Source organism: Limulus polyphemus, unplaced genomic scaffold (genome assembly GCF_000517525.1).
Source record: "Limulus polyphemus unplaced genomic scaffold, Limulus_polyphemus-2.1.2 Scaffold1665, whole genome shotgun sequence".
Lineage (NCBI taxonomy): Eukaryota > Metazoa > Arthropoda > Merostomata > Xiphosura > Limulidae > Limulus > Limulus polyphemus.
The window spans coordinates 191,518-217,018 of NW_013667275.1; the positions used below are offsets into that span (position 1 = coordinate 191,518).

At 30.7% G+C, this 25,501-nt stretch overlaps 2 protein-coding genes across 5 annotated transcripts in view; one reads left to right on the plus strand and one right to left on the minus strand.

The window, feature by feature from the left end:
• The window catches only part of LOC106464487 (mitochondrial Rho GTPase 1-like), a 47,439-nt gene extending 28,635 nt beyond the window's left edge, over positions 1 to 18,804 (plus strand). Inside the window, exons 15-22 of one of the 4 annotated variants that reach the window (XM_022392214.1) lie at positions 594 to 691; positions 1,549 to 1,640; positions 3,753 to 3,875; positions 5,656 to 5,784; positions 7,012 to 7,208; positions 12,388 to 12,429; positions 14,832 to 14,957; positions 16,132 to 18,804. In XM_022392214.1, coding sequence (XP_022247922.1) covers positions 594 to 691; positions 1,549 to 1,640; positions 3,753 to 3,875; positions 5,656 to 5,784; positions 7,012 to 7,208; positions 12,388 to 12,429; positions 14,832 to 14,957; positions 16,132 to 16,135 — 811 coding nt within the window. In that variant the 3' untranslated portion in view covers positions 16,136 to 18,804. Of the gene's footprint in view, positions 1 to 593; positions 692 to 1,548; positions 1,641 to 3,752; positions 3,876 to 5,655; positions 5,785 to 7,011; positions 7,209 to 12,353; positions 12,430 to 13,054; positions 13,124 to 14,831; positions 14,958 to 16,131 lie in introns of those variants that run through there. The other 3 variants (XM_022392213.1, XM_022392215.1, XM_022392216.1) reach the window with 3 other exon arrangements.
• Positions 18,805 to 20,477: 1,673 nt separating this feature from the next.
• Positions 20,478 to 25,501, minus strand: part of LOC106464488 (peptidyl-tRNA hydrolase ICT1, mitochondrial-like) — a 12,117-nt gene continuing 7,093 nt past the window's right edge. The window contains exons 4-6 of the mRNA XM_013924631.2: positions 24,502 to 24,584; positions 22,951 to 23,120; positions 20,478 to 20,671 (exon numbers count right to left, since the gene is read on the minus strand). Coding sequence (XP_013780085.1) covers positions 20,578 to 20,671; positions 22,951 to 23,120; positions 24,502 to 24,584 — 347 coding nt within the window. The 3' untranslated portion in view covers positions 20,478 to 20,577. The remainder of the gene's footprint in view (positions 20,672 to 22,950; positions 23,121 to 24,501; positions 24,585 to 25,501) is intronic.

The following is a 25,501-nucleotide window of genomic DNA, read 5'->3' on the forward strand; positions in this document are numbered from 1 at the left end:
TTCCTATTTTATATATATAGATTACATTTATGGGGTTTTTGAGTCCTTTTTAATTCAGCTTATAGTAAGCTAATAATAGTGAGAAACCTTTTGTACATTATTACCTTGCTGGAAATGTTGTGCTTTGGTGGAAACCCCGATCACTGGTAATAAATTTAGTCCATATTTAATTATTATTATTTTGTGACAAATTTCAATATATAAATTAATGATTATTTACTTATCTCTGATTTAACAAACCTTATTAGAATATGTTTCCTCAACTGTTTCTAGCTGCTCTGTCAGTACAAATAAAAGTTAAGTTAGTATCAAAAAAGACTATCATAATGAAAAGTCGTATATGCATTTCACCCAATACCAAAACTCAACAGGCTATCTCTGGGATATCACAGACATGGTAGTTGTTTAGATGCTATTTATATTAGCAAACTGCTGGTAATGACTGCTACTATGCAAACTGGATTAAATTGGTGAAGTGTAATAGTACACGTGTAGTATGTAGAGGAATATTCATTTTTCTAATTTTTTTTTATCATGATAGAGCTGTTGTAGACCAACATTTAAAGTGTAACTTTATTTTCTACTAATCCAAGGCTGACCACAACACTGGATGTTCAAAGGACACTTGAGTATTTAGCATATCTTGGGTACATTTATAGTCCAGATGACAATCAACTGTCAGCAATCCATGGTAAGCAGTAGTGTTTCTCATTTCAAAGTATTCTGTAGTGTTTTAGATTTTTTTTTCTAAAGAACTAAACTCTTAGTTTAGGCTTAATGATAGTTATTAACAAAGAGTTTGTACTAGAATTATTTTCTGGTTGAATTCTAAGTAGTTCTGATAGTGAAAACCAACAACTTTGACACTTCCCTGAGTAAAATCAACAGTAGTTTAGTTTGATATGTTTTGAAAAACCTTCTGTCTATGAGCATTATCCTAATATCACTAATACATTCTTTAATTTTAAAATGAAACTTAATTTTTTTTGCACAGAAATGATACTTTTTTCTTTTATGAGAAACGTTACATTCTCTTTTCATATTCAACTACACGTACACAAAATACGTGATCTCACATTAGACACTTTCTGTTTATCTGTTTTAAGATGCTAACCTTACTGTTCTCACTAACTGTGGTTTCAGTATCCACTAAAGTGCTTTACTAGATGAAATATGCCTGTTACCTGGAATCATGTAGGAGGAGTTTAGAAACATTTTGCCATTTAGGAGCACTTTGCAGAAGGGGATGTGATAGCTTCAGTGTTTACTAAAGAATTTACCTGGATAGAACATACTTGTTACCCGAGACTGTGATGGGGGGGGGGGGTATACCTCAACAGAAAATGTCTGCTAAGGTCACCATTGTTTAGGGAGATATGGTGATTTCTCATGTCTCTAAGAAGCTAAATGTGTGATTAATCTAATAGTTTAAATATGTTTTAAAATATGTTTTTCTTCACTCAGTATTTGGTGTCAAACTTTGCCTTCTCAAGCCTCAGTCTGCTCTCAAAACTTATGTAAAAATACTGCTGATTGATTTATTTACAGTTACTCGAGAAAAGAAAGTTGACCTTCAGAAGAGACAGACTGGTAGAAATGTTTTTCAGTGTCATGTAATTGGACCACAAGGTGCAGGAAAGGTAGTAAACTACTTAAAACTATCTATTTTAGATTTATAGTTGTTTTTCTATTGTAGGAAAAGTCCTTTTATGTACTGTTACATATAAGCCTACCTGTCTCGTAAGCTAGATTTTGTTCCAGAACAGTCTATAAAGATAAATAGTTTGAGAGTATCATTTAATCCAAGAAGAAGATATAATGCTAAGTCATACTCTTCACCTTTTTTATAATTTTTTGCTGATCGGTTGAAGTTTTTTCCTTTTTGACCATTGCCAGGAAGTTCTTGTGTAGTAATGTAGATCAACTTGACAAACAATCTACTTATGGTATAAAACTGGATTATGTTGTTCTTTCTACTTTTCTGACATATGACATTTATGATTGATCAAAATATCTAGTCATTGTCAAAGGAGCTTAGGTTAAGATCATAAGTATCCTTAAAAAATAAATTTGACTATCCCCCGTGATGGTATCAAACTGCTTATATTTTGGTTTCAATGAACGTAGGAAAATATGCACTTGAGGTAAAAAGCTGAAAAACAAGTTGTAGTGAAAATTATCAGTATAGAAGTCAGAGTCAAAGAAATTGAAAGGTTGAAAAACATTTTTTTTTATGGACTTGGCTTTAAAAAACTGTGGACTATCTGATAGTTATCAGAAACTGGAAATATATTAAATTTTTTGGTAATCTGTTGAAAATTCAAAATGCTTCAAACCTACCCAGACACACACACGGGCTCCACCTGGACTTGGCTAAGAGCCATTAGCTCTCTTTTTTTTTCTATTACCTAACTCTTACAAGCTAGAAAAAGAAACTTTTAGCACATAATTAATGAATTTCTCTATGCAACATAAAATGCTTCAGTAACCAAACTGAAATATTATTTTGGAAAGTATGCTAATTGTGACTTTCATGTGCACAAACTTAGTTCTTAGCTCCATCATGTCTGGACTGATTTGAGATCCAATTACAGTTTTGGACTCGAGATGTCAAACCCCTTCAATTGATGTATTTGACCTTGCCAAAGATCTAATAAATTAATTTACTCTAATCCTGGTTAAAAGAATTTTAATTTGAAGGTAGGCTGGTAGAGATTCTGATGAATAATAAAATTGAATCTGGTATATGAGTGCCCCACACTTGGTATTGCTGGCACACAAAAATATAGGTAACAAAAAAGAAAAAAAAGTCTCAGATTAATTTACTCCAATCCTGCCTAAAAGAATCTCAGGTGCTGTGGCTATTGAGGATTCCCTCTTGTTTGACTTGTACCCCTATCTTCTTATGGATCATTTCTCCCCTAACAAATTTTGCTATCTGAGGACCACCTTGAAGCTCTAGTAGTTGCAACATTCACTAAAGTTTGTCTTCGTTTTTTTTTAATTGAATAATTGTGTAACCTTATTTCCACTTTTATCTTAGAAGGCTGTGTTCAAAATGTTTTCTGTTTATATGTAACCTTATTATTTTTAAAGAATACACTTCACATGCTTCACCAAATGCCCTTTGTGGATGGAAAACTGTTCATATTTTAGTGTTCATTGAACTTTATTATATTCTTTCATTCAATGTTGTACTCTCATAAGTAGCATTTTACATTTATGTGAGACTGTGACTCTTTTGACAAGAGTCATCAGAATTTCTTTAGTTCAGACTTTCTGTGAATTGGTTGTGTAGTGAAATCTTTGTACTTTTTGAAGCATTATCATTGAAAACCTGCAGCTCAATATGTAATATACTTTTTGGCATCTCTCAGATTGTTTATCCAGCATAAAAGGTTAATACAGTGTACTAGTGTTATGTATTTAAACACCCTCCCCTATTTCTGATTTTCATAACATTCTGTGTAAGAATATAGAATATGTAGAAAGTTTTATCTTGTCCTGTATAGTAGCTCTTTATGTTGTAGCTACCAAATATTCTTAGCCTTTTTTTCTTTTATTAAATTACAGTCTTAGGTGTATTATTTCTTAAACTTGTCAGTTTTGATGTATATTTGAAAATATGTTGATTTGGTGTACATTGTGATAGAGATGGTAATCTTTTCAGATATTTTGTGTTTATACCGTTTTAGTGGTTAACATTATGTTGACTAGTATGGTTTGATACTTTTGTTTCTTTTTTGATGTAGACCACATTCATGCAAGGTTTCTTAGGCAAAACATTAGACCAACAAGAAAACCTGAACAAGGCTCACCTTTCACGTTATACCATCAACTCTGTGCAAGTATACGGCCAGGAAAAATATTTACTGGTATGTTGTAATTTTGTGTGGGTCTGTCTAGTTTTTGTTCCTTTGTTTAATATATAACCTGCTATTTTTTTTTTTATAACAGAGACCTTCCATGGTTGAAAATTGTAATATTTGACAGATGAAATCACTAAGTTTTATTGGTATTTATTGCAGAAAGTATCTTCTTAATGATATTAATATACACAATGAAACATGCTATCTTCCTAATGATGCTGATAATCACAGTGAAACATGCTGATAGTATCTCCTTAATGATGCTGATGAACACTGTGAAACATGCTGAAAGTATCTTTCTAATGATGCTGATAAACACTGTGAAACATGCTGAAAGTATCTTTCTAATGATGCTGATAAACACTGTGAAACATGCTGAAAGTATCTTTCTAATGATGCTGATAAACACTGTGAAACATGCTGATAGTATCTTCTTAATGATGCTGATAAACACTGTGAAACATGCTAAAAGTATCTTCCTAATGATGCTGATAAACACCATGAAACATGCTGATAGTATCTTCTTAATTATGCTGATAAACACTGTGAAACATGCTAAAAGTATCTTCCTAATGATGCTGATAAACACCATGAAACATGCTGGTTTGATATATATTTTATAACAATAGTTTTTTGAAAGCTTTACAAACATTATTACATTATTTGGACCTAAAAGTTTAATCCTTTGGGACTACCATTTTATTGTAATTTAGCAATGTATGAAATGCTGTATTAAAACACTGTCACATACATGTTCTTTAAGTAAGTCCCCTTTTTACTGTTTGGTTATTAACTGTACTGACACACGTGTAATTTTATCATGCATATATAACAAAACTAAATGTAAATGTTTGTTACAAGGTTTAACACTTTATGGCTGTTCTGAGGCAACCTTTCACATCACTGATCTGTGCTATACTTTCATGGATTTGTTGTGTTTTAAATATTTATAAAAATTATAATTGAATTGCTGTTTTCAGTGACTGTCTGTAGAGTTTGTTGCACCTGAACATGACTTGGGGTTCACAGAAATTATAAAAGCCATTAAAAATCTAAAGTAATTTGTTCAACAGGCAGGTGATGTTGAGAGGTTAAAAATGTTTTGAAACAAATTTTTAACATGATTTGTGATTTTTATGTTTGTGAAATTTCTGCTTTTTTCAATTTATCTCTTAAAACTTTTCAAACAAGTTCAATGTATGTCTGGGGCAGTTAAACCGAAGATAGTTCCTTCAAATTTTTCTTTGTTGTGCTTACAGAAAGTAAAAATGTTTTTCTTAATATCACAGTTACATGAGAGTAAAGTTCCCTTTCTTTATATTACAGTTATGAGATTAAAGACCCCTTTCTCTATTTTACATTTACTTGAAATTAAAGACCCCTTTCTTTATCTTAGTTACTTGAAATTACAAACCCCTTTCTTTGTCTTAGTTATTTGAAATTAAAGACCCCCTTTCTTTGTCTTACAGTTACTTGAAATTAAAAATCCCTTTATCTTACAGTTACTTGAAATTAAAGACCCCTTTATCTTACAGTTACTTGAAATTAAAGACCCCTTTCTTTGTCTTACAGTTACTTGAAATTAAAGACCCCTTTCTTTGTCTTACAGTTACTTGAAATTAAAGACCCCTTTATCTTACAGTTACTTGAAATTAAAAACCCCTTTATCTTACAGTTACTTGAAATTAAAGACCCCTTTCTTTGTCTTACAGTTACTTGAAATTAAAGACCCCTTTCTCTATCTAACAGTTACATGAGATTAAGGACCCCTTTCTTTATCTTACAGTTACATGAGATTGACATATTTGGAATCAATGACACTCTCACTCCACCAGAACTACAGTGTGATGTTGTGTGCTTAATGTATGATGCTAGCCATTCAAGATCATTTGAATACATAGCTAGGATATATTTAGTAAGTATTCAAATTTATTTGAGCATTGTTACTTTTTCTAGCTAGGCTGTATTTAGTGTTCACATATTTCATGAAATACCAACTAAAGAAATCATAAAACTCATACAAAGCTAAATTTACAATAAACAGATAATGAGCTCATTGATCATCTTATGAGTTATTTTATGATTTCGCTTTTACTAACCAGTTAAGTATGAACTGAGACAGTGTATTCAACAGGTCATAGCTGGAGTAAATAAAATCTTTTTTTCTGCACACACACACACAAAAACTTCCAAAACCTTTAACAAAGCATATTAAAAATTAACTAACTACTAGTTAGTTACCTCCACTACAGCTACATATTTTTAGTTTTACTTATTAGTAATTGCATAAATTAGGCCTAAACTCTTAATACGAAATCAATCTATTTTATCAGAAATTTTTCATTTAAAAAAGTATATATATATATTAAGTAGTCCTATTAAACTATACTAAGTAATATAGTTACAATATTTACAAAATAGATCATCTCACACTATATAATTACTGAAACTGAACTACAGAATTAGGAAAACGAACACACGAGAACTTCCTCACGCCGTATACGAACTCTTGGCACCGGTTACGGGGTTTAAGCTCATAACAACGAAAGTATCTGGAATGTTTTTTTTTTGTTGTGATTGGTAGAAGTGGTGTTAAATATTCCTCTGATTGCTAGACACTGTTTTAATATTATGTTTGTCTTCCGTAGAACACTGGATAGTTTTAATGTCACTTGATAGATAATGTATGTGTCCTATTTACTGATGGATTGTGTTTGTGATGTTTAGTAGCTAATGTGATTGTTTTAACATGACATTTGTTAAATTTTCATATTTGTTTTTAAATAAATGCGCACATGCTAGTGTGATATGATTGAATACTAAGTTTAGGTATTTATATTTATTAATAAAGTCTTGTCCTATTAAATGGTTGATAGTTCTGTATTATTTTTATATGGTTAATTGATGAGGAGATTGTTTTCATGTGATTGACTGCTAGTGTGTTTTTATTATTGCTAAGTATTCTTTTATGTGAAATACGACAATTAATATATCACCAAACTTCAATATCATTATATATCATCAACATATTTTTCACCCACATGAATAAAGTAATTTCCAATTTTGCCAGGAATGTTTGCAAAATGCAAAACACAAGCTTTTCTATTGCTTAAGAAACCTAAAAGATGTCTTTTTCTTGCAGAAATATTTCAGTGACAGTAGGGTACCAGTGTTGATTGTAGCTGCAAAAAGCGACCAGGAGCCTATTAGACAAGAATATCTTCTACAGCCTAGCCAGTTCTGCTCAAAACATAAACTTCCTCCTCCCCAGCACTTTTCAGCCAAAAATGGAATAAAGAAAGAAGTGTTTGTCAAACTGGCTACAATGTCTGCATACCCGTAAGTATGTCTCTTAGAGTTATTCACATATATATAAATACCAAACGAGATGAAATTTAAGCCGATCCACTCGCTTAAAACTTCTGATATTTTAATGTAATATTACTCAGTATAGAAAAATGTGTTTCATCTATTTAAAGTTTAAGAAACACTTTATTATGCAAAATTAAATATTTGTTGTTAAATATGCTTATCAAAAAGCTGGCATAAAAATCTGAACAGCTATTCCCTCTGTTTTGACATTTTAAGTATTAAAAAAAAAGGTCGTGCACACACTTGATTTGTATTGCATAGAGACACAAATAATCATTACTGAATATTCTATTTTGTTGTAGTTCAGTAAGTTAATTAAAGCTGGTATTATTAACAGTTTCAGTTTATTTGTAACTAAATTCATAAATTTCAAAGTTTTCAGTTATTTGTAACTAAATTTATGGCCCTCATTCACATAAAGTTTCATTATTGGATTGTGGGTGGAAATTCAGACCTTGATGCCAGAGATTTTTTTTTTCTCATTCAATGATTTAAACTAATTAAAAACACATTTGAATGACCATGTAATAGTTCATACATAAAATGCAGTTCAACCGTACTTCTAACTATCCTGTTCTTATTCAGGGCTTGAAATTACTGTACAAATTATTGAAAAACTAACGATTGCCTGTATCTGGACCAATTAAGTATTCATTAATATGGACTTCTGAGTGAAGGTTAATCACACTATATCTGCTACATTCAGTACCGAGGAAGCCTTTTGTCTAATAACATGGCTCATCAGATCAGCTGGGATATGACAAACAACAGTAGTGGTTAAGGCACAATTTATATTAGCAACAATTGCTAGACAACAACTGTTACAGTGTAAACTGGATTAATGTTAGTTATGTCATAGCATATCAGAATTGGGGTAAATATTTTTAACACTATATTACTTATTTCTTTTAACACCACATATTAATAATTATTATTTTCTGGATGTTTGTTCTTTAGGTCCAACTTGTTCTGCATCTTAACTGTTTTTGTGAATCAACTGTTTTACAGTGTTAAAATTGACCCCGTGTGATCAATAGACATTACTGGAACTCACTTAGTCATCTAAAGTTAGTAATACAATATGGATAAATGTAATATTATTAACTTGCAAGAAGCAGGTGCACAAACATTAATCTTCAGTTCTGGGTGACATTTGTACAATTTAGCTTAAGTGTTGTTTTAAGAGCATCTCTTTTTCTTCATGGTTAATTAGCTTGAAATATTTAGTGAATGAGGAAAGCAAGGTCTATATCAGTTCTGATATTTATTAAGTATTAGAAAAATAAACAATTTGAATTAAAATCCAACAAAGACAAAGAATTTCAGTTAGATTTGATTACTTGTTTTCTACAGTAGTGTTTCAAGAAGAACGTTCTTTCACACATGTAGAACTACAAGTTTAAAACAAAAGAGCATAATATTGTGTCCATGTTTAAGGCTTTAACCCTATGTTTATGCGTGTGGGTCAAAGTGCTCATGCCACAACTTTTTACAAAGTGACATTTAACGAGGTATTATGTGTTTCATCCCAGAATTATCAACTGTTCATTTCACCCTAAATTGCTGATTTAGTGACAGTTCGTGGTAGAGGAGATTAAGTACCAGATACAGTATATAGAAATACTGAATAAAACTGTGGATATATATTTCTAGAAGTTATGCAAATGGAATATGCAAACTTTATTATAACTTTAAACTTATACTTTAGTGTTAACACTATAGAGCTATATCATTCACCAGTTAGTTATACTTTAGTGTTACCACTATAGAGCTATATCATTCACCAGATAGTTATACTTTACAGTGTTACCACTAGAGAGCTATATCATTCACCAGTTAGTTATACTTTACAGTGTTACCACTACAGATCTATATCATTCACCAGTTAGTTATACTTTACAGTGTTACCACTACAGATCTATATCATTCACCAGATAGTTATACTTTACAGTGTTACCACTACAGATCTATATCATTCACCAGATAGTTATACTTTAGTGTTACCACTACAGAGCTATATCATTCACCAGATAGTTATACTTTAGTGTTACCACTACAGAGCTATATCATTCACCAGATAGTTATACTTTAAGTGTTACCACTAGAGAGCTATAGCGATTTATGGAGTTTTATAAAATTGACAAGTAGTTCTATCTGAATGGAAGGTGGTTAATCCTTTTGGGGCAATATATGCTGGTCGAAGAGAAAAGAAAAATTACATAACTTTCGTGAAATTTCTTTCAAAAATAAAACTAATGGATAAAATTGTTTGAAATTTGACAAGAACATTCCTAAAGTATGTAGTTTCAGAAAAATAACATTTTCAATTTTTATTTTTTCTACTATTTCTAATAATTTGTTATTTCATGTAGTTATTTGCACCCGTACTCTGAATAGTTCACGTCCAAAGTGATTTTTATATGAAGTACAAAAATACTATTTTTCATCTTACAATTTTCGCATTTCATTTCCATAATCTCTAGAACCTCATAAATACCGAGTTTTTTAAGGTAAATATTTATATTTTCTCTACTATGTCACTAACTATCTATTATCATCAACATACAGTACAATGAAATGTTTAAAATTAACAGATAGAAGTATGTACGTACCTTTCAACTCTTTGTAGAAATCCACAAGAATAGCCATCTTTTTCACCTGCGTAATTTCACATCCTAATCTTTTCACTTCGTTTATTTTTACTTTTACTTTCAAATTCATTGTCTTTATGTATATCGATATATCAAGTGATGCCAGCGGGCCTTTATGAAGTTATTTCAGCAGCCCCCATGCAGAGGCGCGTTGCCTGAACAAGATGCCGCTTGTACACGCCATCTTCTAAAAACTTCTAAAAAAATCATTAAACTGTTTAAGTATGATTTTTAAAACACAAATAATACATAATTAACTAAAATATAAAAGTAAGACCTAAATACAGTTTACTATCTCTCTAACTATAGCATATTTAGGTAAGAAACTACTGCTCATCAATTTCAAATTAACCATTGGTGGAGGATAATGTAAACTGAGCTCTTTCTAATGACTATATACACTTGTGTCAACTAACTACATGGATGTTAAAATGGCACGTAGATCTATGTTGTTCATGTACATAGCAGGATTATGAGTTTACACTCATCTCCTGCTTAGGTGGAGATTTTTCATAAAGCGTGGTTCATGTGACATGAGAACTATTTTTGTAAACATTTCTTTTGAAATAAAACTTAGATAACATGAAAATTCAAATTTTAACATACATTGTAATGATAATTTCATTAACATGTATGAATAGTAAAGTTGTTTAATTAAATTTTGAATGTAACTCAGTAATGCACATATATAGAAAATAATTTTAAAATGACGTCATCCTGATAGGGTTAAGTCATCAGAAATTTGAAATTACCAATACTTGCAAAACAGTAAATTCATTTGAACAGTTATCGTTAAGCACTTTTTCTGATGTTAGCAACTTAACATCACGTGGTGAACTATTAGGTTGTTGCAGCTGTTGTTTTGTTAGTTTTAAAATGTTTGAAATTTATTGATGACCAAATGGAAATAGTGTTTTGTAATAGGTTTTTCATTAGATTCTTTTGGATTGAGAGATTACTAAAAGACTTGTTAAGGATCAGATGTTTGCTGAGCAAACATAACTTCAAATTTTAAAACTTCAGTTGCAAAAGGCATTGTATACAACAACAAAAAACTTCTGATATTCCATCACTGTCATGATTGTAAGTTTGTTATACTTAAGATATGAAATCTAAACATACAGAGCTCAAACTTGCTAACAGTTTTGAAACATTAATCAGTAAACAACTTTCAATCCTCTAAAGACTAACTTTCACTTTCTAAAGTTTTCTTGTTTGGGGAAATCTCGATTATATTTTAGAATATTCTAGATGAAATTGGATGAACATGTTGTATGTTTTATTACAAACAAAAACTTGTGTATATAAATATTGTATCATAATACTTTGTAAGAGCGTACATAAGTAACAAAGTTTGAAGATGGCTTGAATGGGTGGTAAAGAAAATTTTATCCTAAGTTTAACATTGTAACAAATGTATAACATTTTGATAAGGATTTTTACCTGATGATGACAAAACTTTGTACATTTGGTATTGTGTTAAACTTCTAAGAGTTTTATTCAAACCATTGTTTCAGAATGGATTCTTGTCATCATAAATAATTCCAGTTTATATTCCATAAAAGTATCATAATATACGTAAGCTTATATCCATATATATAGCTTTAAAAGCTAATAGTAGAACGTGTAATTAAAAGGGGAACTAAAAATTTGTCTCAATAACCATAACTTCAAGATAGAATCTGTTTAGATTATCAGACAAATAGGATCTTGTGGAAGAGAAAAATTAATATGACAGATTAGATAGAGCCATTCAGGTTATTACAAACTTGGTAATAATGTTAGGAAGCAGTGGGAACCATGAGTTTTATGACACTATCATTATGATGTTTAGTAACTTCAAGCCCTGATAATTAGAAGAAGCTTAAATATATTTTAGTTTGAATCTACCCGTGTGTATAGGTGAGTACAGATTTTGTGTATTGAAAATTCTGTAAATACAGAGGACTATTTCATGTGTGTGTATTTCTTAAGGCATTAAAGGAGTTGTTAGGCAATAAACTACGTAACTTTTGTGCACATTTTTATGAAATTGATGTGTTTATTGGGCAAATGTCACTAAAGGTTGTATTTAATATGGTATGTATCAGCTTTGGCTATTTAATCTGTATTTTATTCATACAGATAGAACAAACACTTAATTCACCTTGCATCAGATTTAATGCAAGGATTATTGCATTATATTACTGAAATATTCGTGACATGTTCATATATTTCGAGGACTGTGACTTGGTATGAGAGATTATTAACTTAATTTTTAAAAGATTCTTAAAATTTTCACTGTTATTGTGCGGCATATCCGTTCAGTTCTATTTACATTGTTTTTACCTTGACCTGGTTTTCACACGCACAGCATATCCATGTAATTTTAAAACTTTTGATTATATTTTTTAAGATAATCGACTTGCTATAAGCATGCATAATTATCCAATTTGAACCTAGCAAGTTTTTTATTTACCAGGTTCAGTTACTGATGAACAGTTTTTGTTTCTCAGTCTCTTTAAAGCAGCCTGGAAGTTATTCTATCACCACACCAGGTGTGTACCTAGAACAGTGTTCATGTACAACAGATTTTAGTAAGACTTATTGGCTGAGCTAGAAAATATTTTTGTTTGGCCTTTCCTGGCTTTCGAGGATAAGACAACCGGTATGTTTGGAAGGGAGGTCAAAATTAACATTTTATATTATAAAAAATATGTATATCTTCTATATTTGTTTAATAAGAAACAAATCAACCAAAAATTTAAATTTGTGTGTTTCAGAAATCTGTCACTTTCTTAATGCCTGAAGAAAAACCAGAATTACACGACTAAAATGGTCGTTAAAATTGTTTAACTTTCATTATTGTTTTTGAGAAATTAGCATTTGTTCTAATTGGCAGCTTAAAAAAAAAATATCCAAATTTTTATAATATAAAACAAGTCTATGTAGAAACAAAATGGAGGATTACATTCCAAACTACATAATGGCTGTCATTTTTACGTTGCCTTGGCTATTCAAAATTAATAATGTGTGTTTTCTGTGTAATATCAGAATATTTATGTGATACTGTAGTCAGGAAAGGAAAAACAGCCATATTTTTATGTTTGGCTCATAAAGGTTGGTACAAATATTTTGTTTCTTACAATCTTTTGTTCCTAACTTGGCCTGCTGGGTTTGTAGGAGTCTGCGGCGCTTGGTCCACGTCTTGCTTCTCAGACCAACACCCACCTGGCTCACCGAGCACCTCAGGTTGGCTATGTGCAGGTTTTTTATTCGATGTATCATTTTCTTATTAACAACATATGAGGAATGTTAATATGCTTATCCTGCATGCAGTGGCTATAGTTTTTTTTCTTGGCTTGCTTGTGTTTTTTTTCTGCATGTTAAGAGCAAGGTCTTTGCTTTCATTTTTCTATTCACCTCATTTCTTTTATTGCCAAAATTAAACCAAATATTTGTTTTTATAGAACATAGTAATTATTTGTTTAAAGCACAATATAGTTTTGTAGTGTTATTCTTAACAATAGCTTAGAAAAGTAATTGTGAACTGTGCAATACTGTTTGTGTTTTTAAAAGTTGATGTAAAAACCATACTTCCTACAGTTTACCAGTGAATTAATTCTCATCTTCTAAGTCCTGTGAATGTGTTTCTTAAAAGTTCTATAATAAAAATAAGCAGATATGTGCACAGTTGTTAACTAAAATATTTATGAAAATGTTAATTTGTTTTTTAAGTCATTAGCTTTGATTAGCTAATCATATTGGGACTATTTCCAAACATACTGTTTTTAAATAAGAAAAACATATTGAGACTTCAAGTAAACATTAGTATACTTGTTGACACACACCAGAGTAAATTAATTGAGATACATGATTTGTGTTGGTTTATTCCAGATATATATTTTAAATGTAAGTGTCCAGAAATGTTTTACCATTTGTAGTCACAAGGAATGTTGACAGTGGTTATTTTTGAGAACAAAGAATTGTTTCAATATTTTAAACTGAGTTTAATACCATTATGGATATTGAAGTTATTGTATTATATGGTTTTTTTTCACATTAGAATCAGCTGGTCTAAGACTGTTGGCTTAGAAGAAATTTTTCTTCTTCTGTTAGTTCTAATCTTTGTCAGGAAGGTGAATCTTAGTTACAACTGAAGATAGTTTTCACCAAATGCTTGTTACCGAGTTGAATGCACTCATTGCTTCTTCTGGAAAACCCCCGAGTTTTCAAATAGTTTGTGGCCTGTTTCAAAAAATCTCATGATATTTTTCCCCCCCAGCAAACCTTGTTTTCGTATGTCATCTGTAAAAATTATGAAACTTTATAGCCAATTACATATGATCAAAAACAGTGTTTTTCACATACTAGCAGTTCTGCAAATACAGTACTAGAAAACAGATGGTAAGAAGACCATTTCCAGTACATAGTATAGGTGTGTTGATGGTATAAAATAATCAATCTGTTGAAAGTTGTGATACCTCCAACCAAACTGTGTTTTTAACCACAACTGAATAGACATATTTGAAGTAGCAAGCATTTTATATAACAGCTAGATATAACCAAGTTGATTAATTATTTTTATGAAAAAAAAATTAGTTGGTTTAGGATGATTTTAGCTTTTGCTTTACTATGCCAGTAATGAGCAATTTATGTGTGTGTGTGTAGCTTTGGTTTGCAGCAAATTGTATTATAACAGAGACATAGTGCAAATCAATTACATATTTAGTGAAAAACAGCAATAAAAACAAATATTGTGAATTATACAACAATTTACACATATATAAAAAAACTGTAGTTTTTTTTTACTGAATTGTTTTATTCTTGGTAACACAACACACTTCATCTATTGTTTTTGGATACTTTTACAGTTTTTATATCAAAAACTTCTTACAGATTTCAATAATAATAAAAATGCTGTTCTCTTTTGGTAAATGTAATTTTTCCTTTCCTTCAGACAAATCAGCCAAGTATCATTTTCATCAGATTCAACTGTTTGGCTGAAAGCTGGACTTGGGATGGCAGCCTTAGCTCTAGTAGGAGTTTTTATAGTAAAAGTGTTGAAAAGCAATCCAGAAAAAAGGTCAGTAGAACTGGAGATATTTGATTGAAACGTCACCTAAGGCACATGTTTAAGAAAACGGTGACATAGAATTACTTATGCAAAAATGAGCCCTAACTTCAAAATATCGTATACACATTTAAAATGAGAATTTTGTTTTGTGAAGGCTGATTTTAAATTATTTTTAATGTATACACATAAAAAAATAAATGTAAAATGGGAGTTATAAAAGAATAAAAAAACAACTCCTTGATATAGCACAGTCATGCTCTATTTTTTTTTCTTCATGTGTGTATCATTTTCAATTTTGTCCTAAGAGAAACTTAACAATAAAAAATATCATTCAGTGATCAGGTGGAGAATTGTAAACATTTTCCATATTTAGTTCCTAATGGAGTTACTGAATATATATAGGGGGTGTGATGTCTTTCATTTGGACCTACATAGTATTCACTTACAATAAATCATTATCTTCATTAACTTTAAAATTTAAACAGCTGTTCAGCTGCTATGAGCAATGTGATTTAAGATGGTTGATATATATATATATATATTACATTTTGTGAATTAAAATAAAAAATGTCCTTGCCAGATAATTATGACTAATTTTTTGAGCATACATGCCCTGAAACATAGTTTCAGTTTCATGCAGTCCGTGCTTGGATATTTGAAACTCATGTCATAGTTTTATTAATATAAATATGTGGACAAACGTAATAGGGATGTCACACAAAAGTTTTAAAATGTGATTCCCGAACTTAAATATTTGCAGAAGCTTCTTTTATTTTTTGGAAAATCATTTTCAAGAAAAGTAACTGAAGTTTTTGTTTCTAAAAATAGTAGTATCCTTTATTTACTATATCGTTATTCTAATCTACAACAGATTTGATAAGTTTTGAGATAGTAGTTAATACAACTGGCCCAAGTTCATGAAACCATTTCGTCTATAATTACCATTCAAAACACACTCATTGTAAACAATACTAATAAACCTGTAAGTAATTAATCATGAAACCATTTCGTCTAACCATTCAAAACACACTCATTGTAAACAATACTAATAAACCTGTAAGTAATTAATGTTCATTAAAAAAAAAAACTTTTCAATGGTTCTTTGGTTTTGAGAGTTTTTATTTAATTATCACAGAGTGTCAGACATGGGACTTTTATCTCTCTTTCCATTTGTTTTCAACAGGTAGCTAGAACAGGTGGTTAAAGCTCTTGTGACATGTTAATTTGTAAGGCCCTCTTCACCTGTCCAAGGATTGAAAGCTGAAAGTGCAAGTTTGGACTGTCTAGTTGTCACCATGAAATGGACGAGGACTGTTGTATGAAGTGTGCTTCTGTTTTGTAGATAGTGGCAATCCTGTACATATCTTTAGAACTGTCATTAAATTAACGATTATTTTTGCATATTGCCAATAGACTTGTTCATAGTTGGCCTGCTAGAAGACGGTGCCTCACACGTGAGGAAGTTAACATTTTAGTATTGGTTTTGATTATTCATTCTAGTTGATGCCAGTCCTGGCCACATCAAAGATCCTGAACTGTACGTATCTATGTATGAATTTTAATAAGAATTACAGTTATAGTTAGATCTAAAAACAGATGGTTCAGTATAGCAACATTTCATACTTACACCTTATTAAATTTCAGAAGTCCTTCAAAGATGTGGAAATAATTGAATTGTTTTGATTTTAAAACCATCAATATGACCTGTGGAGATTGCAGGCAGTCATGCACCTTCCTTGTTTGAATTTTCTTGTCAGTGTTTCTAAATTTTAATATTAGCAATGTCCAATATAATGTTGTATGTTAGAAGAGAAACAGTCATCATCAGTGGGATAAAGTCAACGTCTTACCTGTCTCAGATTCCCTCTAATTGTGGATAGTTAGCCCTAATTTCAGTCTTGCCAGTGGTCATACCTAACTGTATGTTCGTATAATACCGTTCCACCCTTTTTCTTAGCTGCTGGGTAAAACTTATAAAGGTCAGGTAACTAAAAAAGCTAACTAATGCTTAAAGAAATGCTGTTATAGTATCTCTAGTCTTTCCAAAATTTACATTTCGTTTTTCAAACCATCTCTGCATCATTTAAGATTAATCTGATTGTTCAGTGAATTTTTTGTTTTCAAAAGATTACATCAAAAGTTTATTTCCCTTATATATCATAGTTAATTATTTTGGTTTTACATCTTTGTCATATTAAACAAACTACCTAGAGCAAAATTTGTAATTATTCAAAATGACATGTTTAATAAACTTCTCAAGAATCTTCGATACAGTTTTTATCTTCCCATCGTTAAGTTAGCCTTTCAGCTACAAGTATAGTTTATGGCGACATCGTTATTTGTAATTGCCAAAATATAGCTTTTTTTTTAATAAGCTTAGATTACACTAAGAAATTTCCTTCAACTGTCGGAAGTTTACTAGAAACCACTGCCCAAATCACTAAAACTACCCTGTATGTGGTTCTGATCATCCATCTCCCTATGGCTTCAGAGTTTTTTATAGATAATAATTAGGCCAGGGCATTTGTTTTGTAATTGAAGAATGACTCGTACTATTTCAATAGTAAAATAGTTTAGCCTGTAAACACAGTTTATAGAACTGCAAAATGTATTTAAGTAGCCCAGTTCTTTGTATTCCTGCTGCGCTATTTATATCAATTGCTGATTAGAATAGAGACAGATAAATGTAACAGCTCATAGATCGTGCTAATCACAATTTTTTGTTGTAAAGCTACGAGCATTGGTAATCAATATTGATTTATGTTCTACTCCAGCAGTGCCTTTCAACAAGTGTGACACCTAAGGACCATCCACACAAGTTTTGAAAGACAAAAAACTATAGGACAACAAAATGTGGGCTAGTCAGAAAGTTTAATCTGATATTATTATTATTATATACCTTTTTTAGAAGGTTCAACAGTCAGACAAATCCAATGTTGTAGTCTTTCAAAATCATCTGTCGCACACTTTAGACTTTAAGGGTTGGATACAACCTGTTTTACATGATACTGTGTAATTTTAATTCGATGACCAGGAACCCACTTTGAGACGGCTTGAATGGGTAATGAAGAAAAACTTTAATATAACAGCAAATGTACAATGTTTCGACAAGGTTCTGTACATTTGCTGTTATGTTAAAGTTTTTCTTCATTACCCGTTCAAGCCGTCTCCAACCATTACTGTGTAATTTTATTTGGAAATATCTTCAAGGATTACTTTTAACAATTCCTACAATTTGTAATTTCCGTTATGTAAGTGGCAACAATGTAGAATAGGGCTTTTATCCTATATTTATGTTATAATTACATAGAAGAATAAGGAAGATTTTAACCTATGAATAATGTTTTGTAGTAGCCATTCTTTGTACCTCACCAACTTTAAGTCTAGTACAAGGAGTGCTCACATCTGTATATCAACATTTTATAAATATATATGGTAACAGTATATACATTTGTGGGAATATTTCTTAGGGCTCTTCTGTACTTATAATGAATTATCTTGAAATGTGGTTAGCCGTGTGTGTCTGACTGACTACGTGATAATATTAATATCTTTTATTAAAGAAAGTAATGGTAAATTACAGAAAAAAAAACATTTTTTGCAACTGTTGCTTGAGTGAGTTTAAAATGTAAATCAACAAAAGTAGAATTTGACTTTGAACAGTTTTGTTTGAGTTTGTCGTCTCACATGACAAGGTATTCTCTGTATGGTTATTCCATTTTGAAATTAAGCATAACATTTCAAACATATTAGAGGTACTTTTTCTTCTTTTATTCTATTGTTAATGGTAATCCTAATAATAAAGTATTTCTTTTGTAGAAACAGAAATAATAAAGACTTTTTGCTTAGATTTGTATATGTGATGTACTTTTTGTTCATGTGTTGGTATAATTGATTGAAATTTGGACAGTGTGGAGAACCAAAACCTTTTCAACGTAACTTTGTCTCACTGGTACCTTTCAAAAACAATGGTTTTGAGGATACTAACATTACCTGCACGTATGTCAAGTAATGAACGATATTCAGGTGTGACCAAAGTTTCTAAAAGTGATCTTACAGAGTTGTTGTTCATATCAGACACACACATGCTCTTCTTATCTGCAGTATAGACAGTAATAAAATAAACTTTGGATCACAGTTCCATCTACTGAATACTAATTCAATGTTATATTAAATTACCATTTTATGAACAGTTGCCTTGTTAACCAAATACAACTGTTTATGCTGTATTTAAGACAAGATGAATAACTGCATAAAAAGAAAAGACCACAAAACATATGCTCCCCAGTAAGCTTTATCAAATCTAAATACAACACTTAAGATTAGAAACACTTCACTCGAATTTGTAAGTTCCTCATATGCAAGCCTTACAAACCAGTACTTCAGTACAAAGACATAGTTTAATATCCAAGAACTTTTAATTTTATCAAAATTCTACCAATTACTGCTACATAACCACAACAGTAGTCAGTGTATGCTACTTTAAAATGAAGTTTTTTCCCTTTACTCCAATGACATGTACTTTAATGAGAGCACAGTATCAACTCATCACATATTCTCTCTTTGTGTATGCACAGTTTTAAACTATTCAATTAGTGCAGTCCTATTGTCTATGCCAATTTTTTTAAGCATCCCCAAAACATTGTATAGGAATGAAGTTTCAGGTTTTGAAAAGTAAATAGAAGTGATTATAAAAAAATTTTTATTTGATGTAGTTGAATTTTACGAGAAACTTGTTTGATCAGTCTATTTTAGAAAAACATTATTCATGTATGGCTGTTCGAAGACTTAAACCTGATACTAAAATAACCAATCTTTTATAAAGAATTACAGAAATACATTTTGTTTAATTATATAATACCCCCCCCCCTAAGGTTTTAGCTTGAGAAGTTTATCATATATTAATGTTTCAATTCAAACCTAAAGAGCTTGGTTAGTAGCATTATGAACAAACTAAAAGCATATACTAGTTAAAATCATAAATAATATTCAACATTAAACTGGTACACAATTAAAAACATTTTATTTAGGCCTATCTAGAGCCTTCAAAAAGTTGATGACTCTACAGACTCTACATGTTTCGACGTTACAACGTCATCCTCAGCATGTAACGACAAAACATGTTAAGTCGTCAACTTTTTGAAGGCCATAGATAGGCCTAAATAAAATGTTTTAATTGTATACCAGTTTAACATTGAATATTATTTATGATTTTAACTTTATACGCAAGTGCCAAAATATTATAACCATATACTAGTTGTAACTTAATGACAATGAGCTAAAATGTTTGGTTAAGGTGTTTCATTTAATTAATATAACTGAACACCTAGTGTTATTCACATTTGCTAAGAATCAATCACAACTTTCATACATCAAAATTCAAGATGCTGCGAGTCTGAAATCAGCTCTAAATTTAATGGCATACCATAATTGGATTCATGGACACCCCATTAGCTACAAAATCTTCGACTCCTTATTTTCTTCTTGCCGGTTTGTTCAACAATAATTGTAGAGACAGAATCCAGTATATAATACATCAAAAATAACTAATGCCACACCAGGTTTTTTATTATTCCTATTTTCTGAGAAAAAATGCTACTTACAATGTACAGACTTTAAACTAATAAAATTATATATCTTGTAGTGTAGGGGACTGACGATCTTTCTTGATGGACGAGTGAATTCTCTTCTGACGTAACCTCATCGAAGATGCCCGATCTTGTCTGTGATGGGAAACAGATTTGTTAATTTTTAATTATAACTTGATAATTATTTCATCTTAGTTTTACATTTATTATTCATAATAACATCACATAATTCTAAAATGAAATTCTTTTTAAGCTTATGATTACAAAAGAAAAAATACAACTAAACAACTTCTGATCTACGTAAAATAATATAGAACAATTCTATGACGTTGCTTAATTCTAAGAATCATCCATGTTTATAGTTATGGTACGTAATAAACTCATTTAACAACACTCGTATATGTTATGTTAATATAGTAAATTTAATATTTCAGAAAATCAGATAATTCTTTATCTACTACTGCCAAAAATGTTTCACAAGATCATACAGGAATTCGTCACAACAACTTGTCAAATCCTCTATTACAATGTGTGATAATTAATGGGTTACTGTAAAGTTCTAATAGTTTCACCATGTGCTTTACCAATTTTGAGAAAATAAAAAAAGCTTCCAATGAATACATATACCCTTTCTTTATTGTTGCCTCTCTGATGTTCTGTTTAGAAACTATGTTTTAATAAATAATAAAAAAGTTTAGAAGAAAAGCAACCCATGAAAAATTATTAGAATCTACTCCAATTCCTTTTGATCAGGCTTATCAACTACAAAACTGAAAAATTTTATTTTAACATATGAAAATATGAATGTCATCAACCTTTCCTTTTGCCAGATGTTAATTGAAATGGTCACTATAATGGCATCAACCAAAGATGTGGTAACATTAAGAATCATTTGACCGAAGCAAAGTAACATATTTATTTAAATGATAATTATATCTTAAATTTATTTATCTTTATTCCAATTACCAACATTGATACTATTTAACTATTAGTTTTAATATTTATTCTAATTTTTTTTAAGTAAATTAAGTAGCACTAATATAGCTCCGGGTAAAATTGTCATATCACCACACTAAGACAGTACTAACTTGAACCATTAAAAGAACATAGTGTGAACTTTTGGTTTGGTTTGAATTTCGTGCAAAGCTACACGAGGGCCATTTCCACTAGCCATCCCTAATTTAGCAATGAAAGACCAGAGGGATGGCAGCTAGTCATCATCACCCACTGCCAACTCTTGGGCTACTCTTTTACCAATGAAAAGTGGGATTGACTGTCACATTATAATGCCCCAACAGCTGGACGGGTGAGCATGTTTGGTGGGATGTGGAAATCGAACCCACGACCCTCAGATCGTCAAGCACCCTAACCACCTGGCCGTGTAGCGTGAACTTTCATTACATGTATATATTTGAAGTATATCCTATTATGTTATCTTCATCCTTTTTTCTTTTTAATTTTTCTTAATTTAAGTAGGAATCTAAATATAGCTTCAAAGCTCAATTATTAAATTTACAACAGACATTCTTTGCCAAACAATAGTTTCTACAAAGTGTATTTTATACCAGGGTATTACAATTTCATTTTAAATGTGAAAAACTGAAAAGTACCAGTGTGGGCCTACACCACTATCATGGATTATTGCCAAACAATGTACAAAATAATATTAAACATCAACTCAATGCTTACTGTAGAAGAAAAAGTTACATCAAAAGAATATTCCTTAACATAAGTCATAGCATATGGTAGCAAAGCCATCAAAATTCATGACTAATCAATATTTTGAAAAGACAACTTCAACTAATTTACACATCTCTGCATTGGTTAAGAAGACACGTTTATAAATTTGTCCTGAAAGATGTAGGTTTATAAAGAGTAATATCTTTATTTGTATTTTTTAAGAAGAGTATACAACTCCAACATATAACAAGAACTGGTGGTCTTCTAAACAGCTCATTTGCTGAATTGGTGGTCTTCTAAACAGCCTACCATGGTAGCCTATTTATCGATCTAGTAGTCTTTAAACAGCCATACCATGGTAGCCTATTTACTAAACTGGCGGTCTTCTAAATAGCCTACCAATGGTAGCCTATTTACCGATCTAGTGGTCTTCTAAATAGCCCTACCATGGTAGCCTATTTACTAAACTGGTGGTCTTCTATACAACCTACTATGGTAGCCTATTTACTAAGCTGGTGTTCTTTAAACAGCCTACCAATGGTACCCTATTTACTAAGCTGGTGTTCTTTAAACAGCCTACCAATGGTACCCTATTTACTAAGCTGGTGTTCTTTAAACAGCCTACCACAGTAGCCTATTTACTGAAATAGTGTTCTAAATGGCTTTTAAATGTCCAAGCTTCAAGGAAACAATTAAGTATACTGTACCACCCACACTAAGCCTACCCTTCTTACCTAGCTTTCAACATTTGCCGTGTTTCTGGAAGCACTTCTGGTGGTGGTCTGGAGGCTTCTCGAATCATACATCTAATTTTGTCCATACAGTCAGCCAGATTTAAAGTTTGTGTACGAGTCTTGTCCGAATTGACCATAAAATATCCCTCCTTGTTGATGCTGGTCTTGTACTGAAAAGAAAATGAAATAGTGTTTTATGAACATTTATATGGTAAATTATGTTCATATTCAAGTTACCTTCTGATTTCTATGCTTAACTAAGAGAGAAAAAGAACACTTAAAAAACTCCCAAGGTCTTGTCTTTTAGTTTACTATACTCAACAACCCGTTTTGTTATTACATTTTTTTTATAAAAACAAAGAAACACAACTGTACCATAACATAGCGTGCACACAAACACTTTTACAATAACATACACAAACAGCTCGGATTCTGAAGTAAATTTGTAGTCAAAATAAGGTGATTAATATTAAAGTGTTGTACTACTTATACATAGAGTAACAATCATGCTGCATTATAAATATTATAAATACAAAAAAAATTAAAAAAAACACAGAGTAGCAAACGTTGCTTTACATACAGTATCAATACAAAAAAATTCAAAACTATTCATTACAGACAACAAAAATTATGCATTATGTATAATACCAATAAAAACAGTCAAAAATCCATTGATTACAGTGTAGCAAACATTTGATAACCAATAGTATTAATACAAAAAAAATTATAAATTGATTACAGAGTAGCAAACATTCCATTATGAATATTATCATTACAAAAAAAATCCATTTATTACACTGAGTAGCAAACATTAAATTATGAATATCAACAATAAAAGAAATTCAAAAATCTGTTCATTACACAGAGAAGTAAACATATTATGAAGAGTAGCGAACATTGCATTATATATAACATCAATACAAAAACTACAAAAGCACATTGATTACAGAAAACCAAAAATATTCCGTTATAAATAGTATCAATACAACAAAACACAAAAATCCATTGATTTCAGAGAGTATAAAACACTTTGCATTACAATTAGTATCAATAAAAAAAAAAATTCAAAAAATACACTCTCTTTAGTCAGAATTGAGGAGATTTTTTTTAAAGTTTAGTATATATTAAAATGCTTTTTGCTGTCAACACATCTCATGTTAGAAATCCAATCACCCTTTAAGTCAGAAATTACAGTGGTTTTATACAAATTATACATGAATTACTTAAATAATATTATTTATAACAAGTTTTTTAGGTACAATTGTGTTCCAATCTTGATACCGTATGCATACGATAATAGTAAAATTCATAGCAGAAAGTGCAACATTACAGGCACATCATATTGTTTCAGAACATATTAAGTGTTGGAAAACATTAATTCTCTTGGTTGGCATGGCACGTTTCATTACTTGTTGCCAGTAATTTTGCTTTTATTTGTCAATTTTATGCACTCAGCTTGACAGAATAATACCTTAAATAAGCATTATCACAACTTATTACTATCTATATTGAGCATTACTTAGTGACATGAAATATTAATGGAACACTCACAATTTCTAACATCTTGTTTCTGACACTTTCTGGTATCCAATCTGCAGTAGAGAGATGAAATCGAATCTCTACTTTCGTATTGACTGAAAAAAAACAAGAGTGTAATCGACACAAATTATTTCTGTGGTACAAAAGTCTACTATCTCATGTGTTCTTTCCCTTGTCAGTTTTATCTGAATATTTCTGAAATCATTTAAATCTAGAATACTCTTCTTACAAACTGCTTAAAAGATATGTGGATCTCCTTTGATAAATACGATTATAATATTTCAATCATACCACCATTTTTCAAGTCCAGTCTTTTTCTCAAATCTACAACATGAATATTTTATTACAAGCAGGGTAGAAAGTAAAGGGCTGAAAAGAAGTATTAAATTAGAATCAACAAATGTGACCAGTGGTCACATGATCCTTTAACTATTTTCCAAATAAACAAATTGGAGCCACTTGACCAGTGTTTCCATTAAAATACTGGGAATAATAAATATGCAGTGAAGAGCTATAATCAATTTCTAGTGGTCAGTTGCTGACCACTTTCTTTCCAATCTATGTTTTGTAAAGAAACAAATGCATTGTCAAGAAATTGTAAATATGCAGTGGTTAGTTATAATCAGTTTCTAGTGACTGTTTACTGGTGTAATTACTGAATGATCAGACCATAGGATCATGTCTCATCCCAAGTCAAAGATGAACAAACTTGAAGTAAAATAAATGTAAGGCTAAAATTGGGCAGAGCACAGGTAGCTTATAATGTAGCTTTATGCTTAATAACAATCAAACATAATAGCAATATTTCAATTACTTGGATAGTTGGAATAATCAAAAATGGTAATAATTTGAAACACTAATTTTAATTAACCTATTAGTTTATGTGACATTACTAGGGGTGTGTATCTCATCACTGTAGTTGATAGAATATGTATCTAGATACTGATGCCACAATACAATAGATATCTAGATACAAAAGTTTTAGCAACGGTTTGTTACAAAGTTTGACAGT